General features: G+C 37.5%; 1 protein-coding gene across 2 annotated transcripts in view; it reads left to right on the top strand.

Moving 5' to 3' along the window:
* Nucleotides 1–13,146, top strand: part of NRF1 (nuclear respiratory factor 1) — a 145,346-nt gene that overhangs the window by 111,052 nt on the left and 21,148 nt on the right. For both annotated transcript variants that reach the window (XM_063099338.1, XM_063099337.1), the window contains exon 10: nucleotides 5,542–5,666. In XM_063099338.1, coding sequence (XP_062955408.1) covers nucleotides 5,542–5,666 — 125 coding nt within the window. The remainder of the gene's footprint in view (nucleotides 1–5,541; nucleotides 5,667–13,146) is intronic.

Here is a 13,146-nt window from a genome sequence, read left to right as displayed (position 1 = left end):
GAGGGGGAAAGGGGATCAGGACAGATGCAAGACAGACCTGTTTTTCAACCATGCTGTTAAAAGAGTTTTGTACAGCAAGTCAGAACAAGGGCTTCAGGCTCCATAGCTTTTAGCATACCCTGGCTTCATAACAACCCAAGGGGGGGGCGGATATGGAGAAATTGTCATTGAAAACAAAACTTAGGCTGGCCATTTTGCTCACTTGGTTAGAACGTGGTTCTGATAACAACAGGTCAAGGGTTTGGATGCCCTTACCAGCCAGCCACCAAAACAAAAAAACAAAAAAGAAATTTAATTTTAATTTTCAAAATAAGGAATAAATCAGCACTTTTAGGAAGGATATAGGGAGGGAATCAAAGTGAACAAATGAAGAACAGCATCACAGCTTAAAAAATAAAAATTGAACTATTCAGCCTGAGCAACCCAAGAGGAAAGGAAGTGATATCATCATTTACTTGTTATGGTACTGTGATTTATTTGAAGTTTCATTTCTTTGGTTAACCTGTTCTAGACTTATAGTCCCTCTTTAACACATCCTTCCACTAAGTCAATTCTTGAATATGTCCAGTACAGTCCTTGCATATAGAGATACATGATATATGGATTTGTAGACTGAGTCTACATTTGCCCTAATAGAAACTTACTTGATACTGTATAACACTGAGACAGTTTTTATTTTGTGTCTACTGTGTGCGTAACTCAGTGCTATGGGGAAAATGGATCCTTAGATTAGTTCTTCTTCTCAAGGAATTGAGAATTTGCCATTCTTTTGCTGTGAAGACTTTGCTTTAAAAAAGAAAACCATATTTTTAAAGAAAAATTTACTTTTTTTAAGATGAAAATATTATTGACTTAAAATTAGAGATGTTATTAAAATTTGACTTTAATATATAGACTGCTATTTGCCCAATGAAATGGGGTGGACCGCTTAGATCAGAAGTCCTCTCTGGAACATGCAGCTGTGTTTCTTTCCTGTAGATTGAGGTGGGACACATAGATAAAAAGATGAAAACAGCTGTCATTTGGAAATGACTTTTGTCTAAAAATTGTAAGGTGGTAGCTCAGGGACATTTTAATTCTTGTACACCTATTAAGTAAAGGTAATCCTTTTCTAGTAGTTTAGTTTGGTCATTTCCTATGAAGCCTAGTGTAAATGGTTAGAATTGCTCTGGAAATGTTAGGCCTCCTGACCACAGAGAATAAGCATTGTCTCTATGCCCCATGTAAAAGACCTACCCATTGTTGCTTTGTCTCTGGCCCCTGACAAGGAGTGGAATAACTAACCTCACTGACCTATCAGCCTGTCACCCCTTTTGGATCCCTCATCTCTGGCATCCCCGATTGTTTTAGGTTGTGCTCATTCTCTGCTTTTCTTCTACCATACCATGTTTTAGCAAGGTATTAAAGAAAATAACATCAGATATTTAGAACTTCAGATAAAATAAAATGGTGTGATCATGCAGGTACATCCTATGTCAAGGCTTAGGGAGCTGTCATTTCTTGCCTAGGAAACTCACACTACAAGCATGTGTCCTGTGTGTACAAGAGTGGCAGGACGTTACCTTTGATATAGTCATTGAGATAAGGTTATTGTAAATTGTGACAAAATTGTAAGGAATGAGTAGTCACTGAGGTAAGCTACAAATATCTGATATATCAGCTTCCTTCTTCAGAATACCACACAGCTGCAGTTTTTCCCAAAGAATATACTTTTCCACTTTACATAAAGTCTCATGTCAGAGTGTAAATATTTTTATCATTAATCAGTGATATCTGTAAAACTGACTGGAGTATTATTTATTGACACAAGTTTCTTAGAAAGTATTAAAAATTATGGACCTATGCAGCAAATAATCATTCATTATACTATCTCTAATAAATAACAGTTATATGTTGTTTAATGATGGGGATATTTTCTGAGAAATGCATCATTGGGTGATTGTATCACTGTGGAAACATTATAGAGTGTATTTACAGCAATCTAGATGGTACAGCCTCCTACACACCTAGGCTGTATGGTATAGACTATTACTCCAGCCACCATCTTATATGCAGTTCATTGTTGACTGAAACATCGTTAAAATCTATTAGAAAAATGTAAAGAATAGTCTTAGTAGTAATTCCACATCAGGGGTCCCCTTTGCCTCTGACTTCACATTACAGATGCTGCTATGGTTTGAATTTGTCCGCCATAGTTAATATTATTAAGATGTCAGTACTACCCAAAGCAATCTACAGATTCAGTGCAATACCTATTAAAATCCCAGTGACATCTTTTCCAGAAGTAGAAAAGTCCATCCTAAAACTTAAATTAAATCTCAAGGATCCCTGAATAGCTGAAACAATCTTGAAAAAGAATAAAGGTGGAGGACTCACACTTCTGATTTCAAAGCTTACTGTAAAGGCACAAGTAATCAAAACAGTATGGCTTAAAGACAGACATATAGAGTAAAATTGAGAGCCCAGAAATAAACCTTCACATATATGGTCAGATGATTTTGGTCAAGGATACCAAGAGCATTCAATTGGAAAAGGACAGTCTTTTCACAAATGGTGCTGGGAAAACTGGATATCCTTATGCAAAATAATGAAGTCAGACCTTTACCTAGCACCACATACAAAAATTAACTCAAATGAAGCAAAGACCTAAATGTAAGACCTAAAACTATAAAACTCGTAGAAGAAAATGTAGGACAAAACTTCACAACATTGGATTTGGTAATGATTTCTTGGATATGACACCAAAGGCAGAGCAACAACAAAAAAATACACAAATTGGACTTCATGAAAATTTGTGCGATAAAAGACACTATCAACAGAAAATCTGTGCATAAAAAAGCAACCTACAGAAAGGGAGAAAATACTTGCAAAACATATATGGATAACCAGAATATATAGAGAACTCCTAAAACTCTACAACAAAAAAACAACTCCCTACAAAAATGGGCAAAGAAAAAAATTGAGCAAAAGACTTGAATAGATTTTTCTCCAAAGATATACAAATGGCCATAAGCCCATGAAGGGATGCTCAATGTCACTAATCATTAGACAAATGAAAATCAAAAAGTACAGTGAGATACCACCTCATACCCATTAGGATGGCTTCTATCCAAAAAACAGAAAATATCCAGGCTTCAATTCCTATACTGGCCAGCTGCAAAAAAAACCCCCAAACAAACAAACAAAACCCAGAAAATAAAAAGTGTTGACAAGAATGTGGAGAAATTAGAACCTTTGTGCACCGTTGGTGGAAATGTAAAATGGTACAGCCACTGTGGAAAACACTATAATGGTTCCTCAGAAAATTAAAAATAGAATTACCATATGATATACCAATCCACTTCTGAGTACATACCCGAAACAACTGAAATCAGGATCTTGAAGAAATATTTATACAACCGTATCAATAGAGCATTATTCACAGCAGCTAAAACATGGAAGCAACCCAAGTGACCATCAACACCTGGATGAGTGGATAAGCAAAAGGTGGTATATACATACAATGGAATATTATTCAGCATTAAAAAAGGAAGGAAATTCTGACAGATGCTTCAACATAGATGAACCTTGAGAACATTCTAATTAAATAAAAATAAAAAGACAAATACTGTATGATTCCACTTATTTGAGGCAGTTAAAGTAGTCAAAATCATGGAGACAAAAAGTAAAATGGTGGTTGCCAGGGACCAGGGAGAGGGGGGGAATAGAAAGTTATTGTTTAATGGGTGCAGAGTTTCAGTTTTACAAGGTAAAAAAAGTTACAGAGTTGATTGGTAAAGTTTGCATGACATTGTGAATGTATTTAATATCACTGAACTATGTACTTAAAATTTACCATCTTAACCATTTTTATGTTGTGTGTTTTACCACAATAAAAATTTTTTAGCTGGCTGGTTAGCTCAGTTGGTTACAGTGCAGCCTTATAATGCCAGGGTCATGGTTTGGATCTCTGTACTGGCCAGCCACCAAAAAATAAAAAAATTAAAAATTAAAAAAAAAAATTTTTTTAATTGTATGTACAGTATGATCTTGATTATCTGTTTAAACTTGTGTTGAAGATTAGAAGGAAATAACTTATTTCTGTATGAGATTTTAAATTCTTTTATACTTAAGCAAGGCAAGATTAATAAGAAGAGGAGAGTTTTTCTATTTGATGAGACTTTTCTGTCCATTGAGTTTCTTTTACTGCTTCCTAGAATCCTTATAATGACCAAGAAGTCTTCTCTGGGGGAATTACTATGTCTGTTGCCTTGTCTGCTGACTTTCTTAGGTGAAAGAGACACTACTGAGTTTGGTACATGTTGCTTTGCCCAGTCATGATGTGTTTACCCTGACTGGTCTCCGTCCCTCACCCTTCCACACTTACAGCTTGTGATTGCAAGATGGCTGGCATAGTTGCCGTTTCAGACCAAAGATGAATCAACTGGCTTATTTGGGGATCAAACCCAGCGCTTTGCCCACCTCTGCTAGACTAAATGACACCACCTGCTCTACTCCATGCCCACTTTTGATATTCCCTCAGTAACTGCAGATTGGCACCTGTTACTTTCCCAGGAGAAATACTGAATTTATCTGTTTTTTGACATTTTAACATCTCTGAAATTTGGATGGCAAATTATAAACTTACAATTGTAAATGTCAGGAATTTTGTTTCTTCCTTACTGGCACATAAAATAATAGTACATCTTATAGTTTGTAGCATATACAATTAAGAAAAATGGATACTTATGCACATAGTAAAAGTATATAGCAAGGAAAAGAAAGAAAAATAGGATACAAACTGCTAAAATAGTGCTCACAGATGGTTAACGTCTTTCTGTTCTATGGAGTGTTTACTTTGTAGTGAAAGGTTTATTATTTCATTGTATTTATAGAGGCAAAGAAGTTCGGGCTTATAGTGATAATTTAAAATTTTAAGTCTTCATTTTAGCCCTGCCTGCATATACAGTGAGGGAAGAGTTAGACTTTTCTGTCAATTACTTTGTATTTGAAAAGCACAGATATAAACCAAATTGTTATTTTTTAACATTAATTGAATAGCAAGTACAGGTTGCTGACTCCTCATTATCATCTGTCCCTGGCTAGTAAAAAACAGTCTCACATGGTCTGCCTTGTGTTACTGTAAAGAAAAAAGAGAAAAAGAAAACCTGTGATTGACAACCAAAAATGGCTTTTGCATTGTGAATATGGATCAGACCTTCCACTATGGCCTGCAAGCACTCAATTGATATTGATAAGGAAGAGATTGATAATGAGTGCCTTCTGCCCTCAAACACTCATTACTTAGGTTTAAAGGAACTCTCGCATTAGCTTTACAAATATGTAAGACTTGGAATTTCTTTAGTTGTTTATTATTACCATTTTAAAATTACTCCTGGCTCTGTCCATTAGCACTGGCATCACATATTTGCTGGTAGGCCTACAACCATGGAGTCAGTAAAGAGATGCAAGGAAGGAGTTGAAAGGATGGTTTGTCTTGCTGCAGTGCTATATCTTTATTCATCTTACACATCCCCCTCTCTCCTGTTCCTGTATCTGCAGTGAAGCGGCTGCCCATGCTGTTGCCACCCTGGCTGAGGCCACCTTACAAGGTGGGGGACAGATTGTCTTGTCTGGGGAAACCGCAGCAGCCGTCGGAGCACTTACTGGAGTCCAAGATGCTAATGGTAAGAGAGTATAAATATTTTATTGAATTTCTTCCCTGTTTCCACTTAAACTTTCCTGATATGATTGGCAACAAACCCTTTAGAAAGAGAATGAGCCTTGGTTTGAGTTTTTCTTCACTGGTAAGCATCTGATGCCTAGGAAAATTCTAGGAGCCTCTGGTTCCTTTCACTTGTAGGAGACTTGAGTAATGATAATGGCTACCTAGTTGAATTGTTTATTCAAAAAATGATTATTTTGCTGTGGCAAGACATTTTGAGAGGTATTTTAAAATTTGCTTTGGTGTACATTTTGTCTTTTACTCTCCCATTGGGTAGGGTAGGTCAGTGTCTTTTACTACAACAGAAACTCTCCAATGGGTGGGTGTATCATGATAGGGTGGAATGTTGTGACTATCTCAAGAAAGGCACCACCATCTCACCTGTCCACAGGGTCAGCAGCACACTGTGATGAAGGTGCTTTTCTGGCTGGTACTATGTTCTGCTTCCTGTTAATTGTGGTCTCACCAAGGACCTCTGGATTTAGCCAATAACATGTTACCACCCTGCCCTTCTTTCTCAGCTCTTTGACTTCCTGAATATTAGTGAAATCTCAAATAAACAAAAGGGATTAAAGTTCATAGAAGTATGGTGGCAAAAGTTTACAACCCCAGCCCAGCTCTTTGGATCGCCTTCAGCAGGCTCTGGAAGTCAGTTGCCAAGACTTGGGCTGCCCAGGGAAGTGCCTCAGAAGTCTGGGGCAAGAGGAGGACCCACCCTGTCCTGTGAGACTCCCTGTGATTGTTGTTTACGTTTAAAATATATACATAAGTAAGCAAGACAAATTAAGTACTCTGTGGTTTTGGGAAATTATTGCTTTAAAGTCCTGGAAAGAGGACAGATAAATAACATAGAAAGTTCCTTAATGACATTAGTGTCTAAAAGAAAAGTTCCTGGCATTTTTTTAATGGTAGGTCCCTAAGAACTGAATGTACTGTTAGTTCGAGAAGTCTTTGAAGAAAGACACGATGCTGTGTCCCGTTTTGGAAGTGGAAGGAAAGAAGTACTCTGTCCCCCCAGAGAAGAATAACACAGGAAATGCAAAGAGCCATCGTGGCTTCTGAGAATCATTTTCTATAAAAAGCCAAAAAAACACACCAATACTGAAACTACAGGCTGCTTTTTCTGTAGGGCTAGGGGCTTTCATGAACTAACCTACGTAGAGATAGAGTTGATCTTAGCCAGAATGCTGCAGGATTAAGGGCATTTTATAGCCATATATGTTCAGCATAAAATAGACATAGATGGAATTAAGGAAAACTGCCCTCTATAGCTAGAATCCTACCCCTATTCGCTTACTTTTTTCTATTCCTCATCTGAGTCCTAATCTACCCTGAACAGAAGGTAGGATATCTGGCTATGTGGCATTCTTCTGAGGTGTGGATACTGTTATTCACTATGGAACTGCTAAAAATACTGCTCTATATGGGTTTGGTAGGATTATCCATTCTAGTCAACTTGACTTGTCTGGGAGAGAACAGACTGCTTTATATAGTTCTGACTCCCCACACCAGCCTCACTTTTTCAGATGGATGAATTTATGAGTAAGTCTTAGACCCTCAGGTCTCCAGCCAAGTAGACCTGTTCAGCCATATAACAAAGTTGAACCACACCCACTACTATTGATTATTGGAAACTGCCTTTTGAGTAGCCTTGGGTTGTGTGAATCAGTTGGTGTTGATTTCATGTTGTTGGCTGCATTTGCAATAAAAGAAAATTCTGGTCTTCATCCTGAAAATCAGTAGTTCCCCTTTGCAGGCCATCTCCAGTTTGTGACTGCCAACACTTGCTGAACTTAGGCTTTGGAGTTGGAGCGATCCCTTTCTCAGTGCAGCTTTTCTATATCAAATCTGATCATTAAATTGTGCCTTATTCCAGCAATTTTAGGCAAAGGTCAATCGTTTTATTGACCCTTGAGAATGCAGAAAAATCAATCTAGTATTGGATATGATCCAAATAATTCTGATATTCCTTCTTTCTTCTAATGTTTTTACCCAGAATGCTATAGTATTTACTCTGGGACTGGAACAAGATTTTTCCCACTTAACTAGTTAATGTGGTATCTGGCTAGACTTTTAGGGGTTTTCTTTGTATTATTCTTTCAGATTGTGCCCTATTGTCAGTGTTTGTAACTTTTGTAATGACAGGCTTATGGGATATGCCAGTAGATGAAGTTTTTTTTTTTTTTATTTGCTTGTTTTTAATCCAGAAGACTTTATTATCAGGAAGAACCAGATGATAGCAGAACAAGGTGCTATTTGTTGGCGTAGAACTAACTTGGAAATGGATGCTACTGGGAAAAAATGCATCCCAGGTTCCAGTATATGGTTTAAATAAAAACCCAACCAGCAGATGGCTCTTCTAAGAGCAGATATTGGATATTTTTCAGGCCTGAAGCAGACAGTTTGTGGGATGGAACTAGCAGAGGATGGAGGACCACTGCGTGTGGAGCTTGACAGAGTACAGTAACCAGAGGGAGGTGGCTGGGGCAGGGCAAGGATATGACAACATATCCTGTAAGGTGGTGTTTTCTAGTTAAAGATAATGACCACGGCAGAAGTTTAAATTCCGGGTCACCTAGGCAGACCTGACAAAGACATTGCATCCTGCACCTGTGCACCCTGAAGACTTCCCTTTTTTCTGGATACCTACCCCACCCAACAGTAAAGGAACTACTACCATCATTATTTCGTTCATGTTCTCTGTCTTTTTAAGTTACAACTGTTTGGTCTCTTAGGATGGAGTTTCATGGTTTGGTTCAATTTAAAGATTTTTACAGGTGCCTTTTCACTGAGACATAGGTAGAATTGCCAAGGCTAGGAAAGGCAAAAAACAAAACAAAACAAAACTTAATATACTGTAGAATGAGTTACAAAATAGTACTGACAACGTGCTCCTATTTAGATCTGAAAAATTTTTAGCCTATTTGTTTCCCTTTCTCTACCATCCTCTCTGCTGGGCCCCAGAAACTCCTGTGCTCCAGGACTCATGGCCTCCAGGACCAATGAATACAGGTGCTGACACTGGGCTTGAGAAGCTCTGTGGAGTTGAGTGCCTTTAGCCTCACACCCACTGACAGCCAGGTCAACAGACTGTCTCTTCCTTCCTATTGCAACAAAATAATGAAAGATAAGAATTTTGTTGACACCTAGCCACCTCAAAAATACTCTTATGTCTGAGATCTTATCACAGATTCATACATCTATCTTTCATTCCTGAAATCTAGATGGGAGAAGAGGAAACAGATAACTGAAGTGCATTAGTAATCAAACCTCTTACCAGAGCTGCTAAGAAAGTATCAACATTTTCTAAAATAGCTGACACTCTTTCTCATGTTGCCAAAAGAAAAAAGGGGACATAAATAAATAGCATTTGTTGGGGGCTTTTTTTTGTAGTGAATATACAAATAATCTATAATCCCACCCAAGATAATGTTAATAATGTCTTGGGTTTTTTTAATATGGCCTTTTTCTCCCCAGTCACAAAAAAAATTTTTTTTAACCTACATAGGATCATGTCAATGCTATTCTGTAACTTATTTTGAAGTTTCTTAATCATTTTCATGTCATTAAATACTTTTTGAAAAGATTGTTTTAAAGCTTGGTAATATTTCATCATTGTCCATGATTAACCAATCCCCTGTTGTCGATAATTTAGGTTATTAATTTTTTACAATAAAAATAATACTGTTTGTACAAAATCTTAACCATACCTTTGACTATTTGCTCTCTATCTAGCTCATACTTGCTTATACCTCCAGCAGGGATGCTGGGATCCTGTTTTTTACTCCTCACCAGCACTTGATATTAGCATAATTAAAATATTTTTGCCTATTTGGTAGACAGTAAATTATATCTTGTTTAATTTGCATTTTTTGTTAGTGATAGTTTTTGCTTTTTTAATGTTTATCTACACTTGTATGTTTTAGTATTTGTTTGCTAATGTATTTTGCCCATTTTTCTGTCCAAATTTTTTTTTTCTTATTAATTTGGAAGTTCTTCATGTATTAAGGATATAACTCCTTTATTGTGCATATTGCAAATAGTTTTTCCCAGTTTATTTTAATTTTACTTCTATTACTTTTATTTTTATTTTCCTAATTACTTCTGTTTTGCTTTTATGTTGAATAGGTCTTTTCCACCCTCAAAATTAGATAAATATCTAACCATTTTTCTTCTAGTTTTAATATGGTCTAAATTTTTGAGTGCCATAAATATCTCAAATTAATTTTGGTGTAAGGCATTAGGTAGGAGTTGAAACTATTTTTTTCCCCTGCATAGTCCAGTTGTTCCAGCACCATTTATTCCTTTAAAAAGGATGAAATTCATTCTTTCTACACTGATTTGAAATGTCATTGTTATTATATGCAGAATTCTTAGGTAGACTATCTAGGGTCTTCTGTGGGGGCACTTCTATTTCCATTTATCTATTTGGTCTGTTCTTTGTACTATAATATTTTACCATTGTGGTATTATTATTAGCAGTTAGTGAAAGGCCGATCTTTAAATTTGAAAAAAAATTCACTCAAAATTCTGAGTATTTTGGCAGAATGAACTTTACACTAATTTTAAAGTTTGCTTGGAAGAATATAGCAATATTTTAGCCATTTTTTATCCTTTTAGAAAAACCAGTAACAAGTTACAAAACTGACTCATTTAGGTTTTTTCTTCTCCTACCCCAGCTTTTCCCTGGGCTGGGGGGTGGGGGGACGGGTACAGGGAGTGCTCATCATCATAGACAGACTACGGATGGGAAGCAAGTGTTCTGAATACTGTGCCAATGAACTGAATGATAAAACACTTTATTGCTGGAGGAGACATTGTCTCTGGTATGGTGCTCATTTTCCTAAGACCAAACCAGATATGTCTTTCTAGACTAAGAAATTATGGCTATCGATTCTGTTTATGCAGAATTCTATGGAGGCTCAGTTCTTGCACTTCGAAATTTTAATCTCTCTTTTTTCTTTTTGACTTCTTTGATTTCATTTTTTGTACTAAAGATGATAGTAGGGCACTCCCCACTTATGGAGCTAATATAGTCAACATTTTTTTTGGCTATTGACCTTGCATTTGCTCTCTCAATCCCATTGTTCCATTAATTTTATTTATTTAACACTTATATAATGCTTGCTATGTGCAAGCATTCTGCTAAGTGTTATATATGCATTAACTTACTTAAAACTCAATAATCCTATGAGGTAAACACTGTTATCCCCATTTAAGATATAGGGAAACTGAGACACAGAAAGGTTTAATAACCAGGTTTACCCGGAGAGTGGCAGAGGTGGAATTTGAATTCAGGCAATTTGTTTCCAAACCACTCTGCTATGCTGCCTCCCGTTGATGTGAGCTCTGGGTTCCTGTCTGGACTCCGTAAATGCAGAGTGATGACTGTCTCCCGAAGTTAAACAAGTTTGGGAACTTCAAGCCTTTCCGTGACCCCTTCCAGAGACCACTTGCTGTAGTTTAGCTAGTTTAGCTACTGCACTCCCCTGCCTGGCTATTCCTGATGGCTGTAGGGATGCTCTGGTGGTTCCTGATGCTGAGTACTCCCAGGCTCATTAGCAGCCTTCATCATTGCATGCAGGTGCGTGTGCACACACGCACACGCTTGCCTTTGCTAGCCTAGAGGAGGCCACAGGTCTGCGTGTAAGTCAACTCAGCTGAAGAGTTATTTCCTCCCCTCCCAGAGGCCTCTGCCCAAGCCCCCCTGCTGCCCTTCAATTTATGCCAGAGCTCTTTCAGCCTTCTCACCTGTCCCTAGGGAAATAGAGGCTGAGGTGATAGGGCTGAAGAGTATGGGAAATTTCTGTCAGAAGCAAGTTAACTGGCCAGTTTGTTTCTCCAGTTCCTCATTGGGCCTTCCCCTTGGCTCTGCCTAGAGTCCTTGATCAGTGTCCCCTGGAGAGTTTGGAGAGTACATCTTTCTGTCATCTGACAGTGAACATTCAGAAACCACCCACTTGCCTGTGTTGTCCTGGTTAAGACCTGGAGTTTCAACCCTCCTTCCTCATGCCCTGAGTGGAGGGAAATGGACTGGAGGGCTGTTTAAAAATTAAAGCTGATTACAGGGCATTAACATTACATTTAAAGAAGAAGCAGCCCTTCTCATTTATCTTCAGTGCAATATGTCCCTCTTTGTTCTGGCCTGGCTCTGGCAAGTCTTGTTTCTAAGGTTCTCCCGTTTAAACATAAAATTTCCTAAAACTGAATGACCTCACACAGTATTGCTATACTGTAAAACAAAAGTATGTTTTACTACCCATTCCAGCTGCCAAATTAAGTCAATTCAGAAGTATCTTTAGGAAAAAAAATTCTCCTATCATCTTCACACTAAATATCTTCACGTTTTCACATCCCTGTTTTTCTTTGCCCTTATTAAAAACTTGAAAAAATATGTGTTTCCGCAGTTGAATTTAATCTCACTATGCTCATTAGAATATCTTCTTAAACATTGATCTTTTTAACAAGAGGGGTAACAGAGAAGATGAGATTCAGATAAGGGAGCACAGGACTCTGGGATGGGACCCTTGCATGAGAGATTGGAACACACATTTCTGTTTGGCAAGGCCTCCCAAGTGAGACAGGATAGCTGTAAGGCCTGTTCGGTATTGACTACAAAGGAGTAAGCTCAGCTGGATCGAAAGGAGGCAATGTGTGTGTTTTAATTTTCTGTGAAAAGCTACTTTATTTGTGTGTAAAGAACGTAGGGCATCCTTACCCTGGGGTCTGTGGACACTGAGAAATTCTACATGAAATTATTTGCATTTTTCTGGGATCCATAGCTTTCATCAGTTGTATAACTAGATCAGAAGCACCAACCCTTCACCGCCTCCACCCCACACAAAAAGTTAAAAACCTCTGTCATAGAAAGTGGTGGTGAGGGTTATTTAACTTTGTAGGCATCTGGTGTAGTGCTGAGAGTTAAAGGAGGGACAAGGGAATAGGGAGAGGATGGAAAAGGGTACAAAGTTACAAAGTTATGGGTAGATAAGAAGAATAAGTTCTGGAGCTCTAGGGTGACTATAGCTAATAATATTGTATTGTATATTTCAAGATAGCCAGAAAAGAGGATCTTGAATGTGATAAACACAAAGAAATGATAAATGTTTAGATGATTAGGTGATAGATATGCTAACTATCCTGTTGGATCATTATTCAATATTTGCATGTATTGAAACAACAAACTGTACCCCATAAAAATGTACAATTTTTAAAAATAAATAAATAAATGAAAAAGAGGGGCAGGAAAGATGGGAAGACCTGCAGAAGCTGGATACTCTAAAAGCTGTACCACTAACAAGTTCTGTGATCTTGGACAAGCCAATTAACCTCTCTAAGCCTTAGCTAAAATTAGCATAATGATAGTTCTATACTCATAAGGTAGTTGTGAGCATTAAACAAGATAGTCCTGTCAAGGGCTTAGCATAGTGCCTGGCACAAAG

Source organism: Cynocephalus volans, chromosome 6 (genome assembly GCF_027409185.1).
Source record: "Cynocephalus volans isolate mCynVol1 chromosome 6, mCynVol1.pri, whole genome shotgun sequence".
In the NCBI taxonomy this organism is placed as follows: Eukaryota; Metazoa; Chordata; class Mammalia; order Dermoptera; family Cynocephalidae; genus Cynocephalus; species Cynocephalus volans.
The sequence above is the reverse complement of the archived record's forward strand: the minus strand, read 5'-3'. Positions and strand labels throughout refer to the sequence as shown.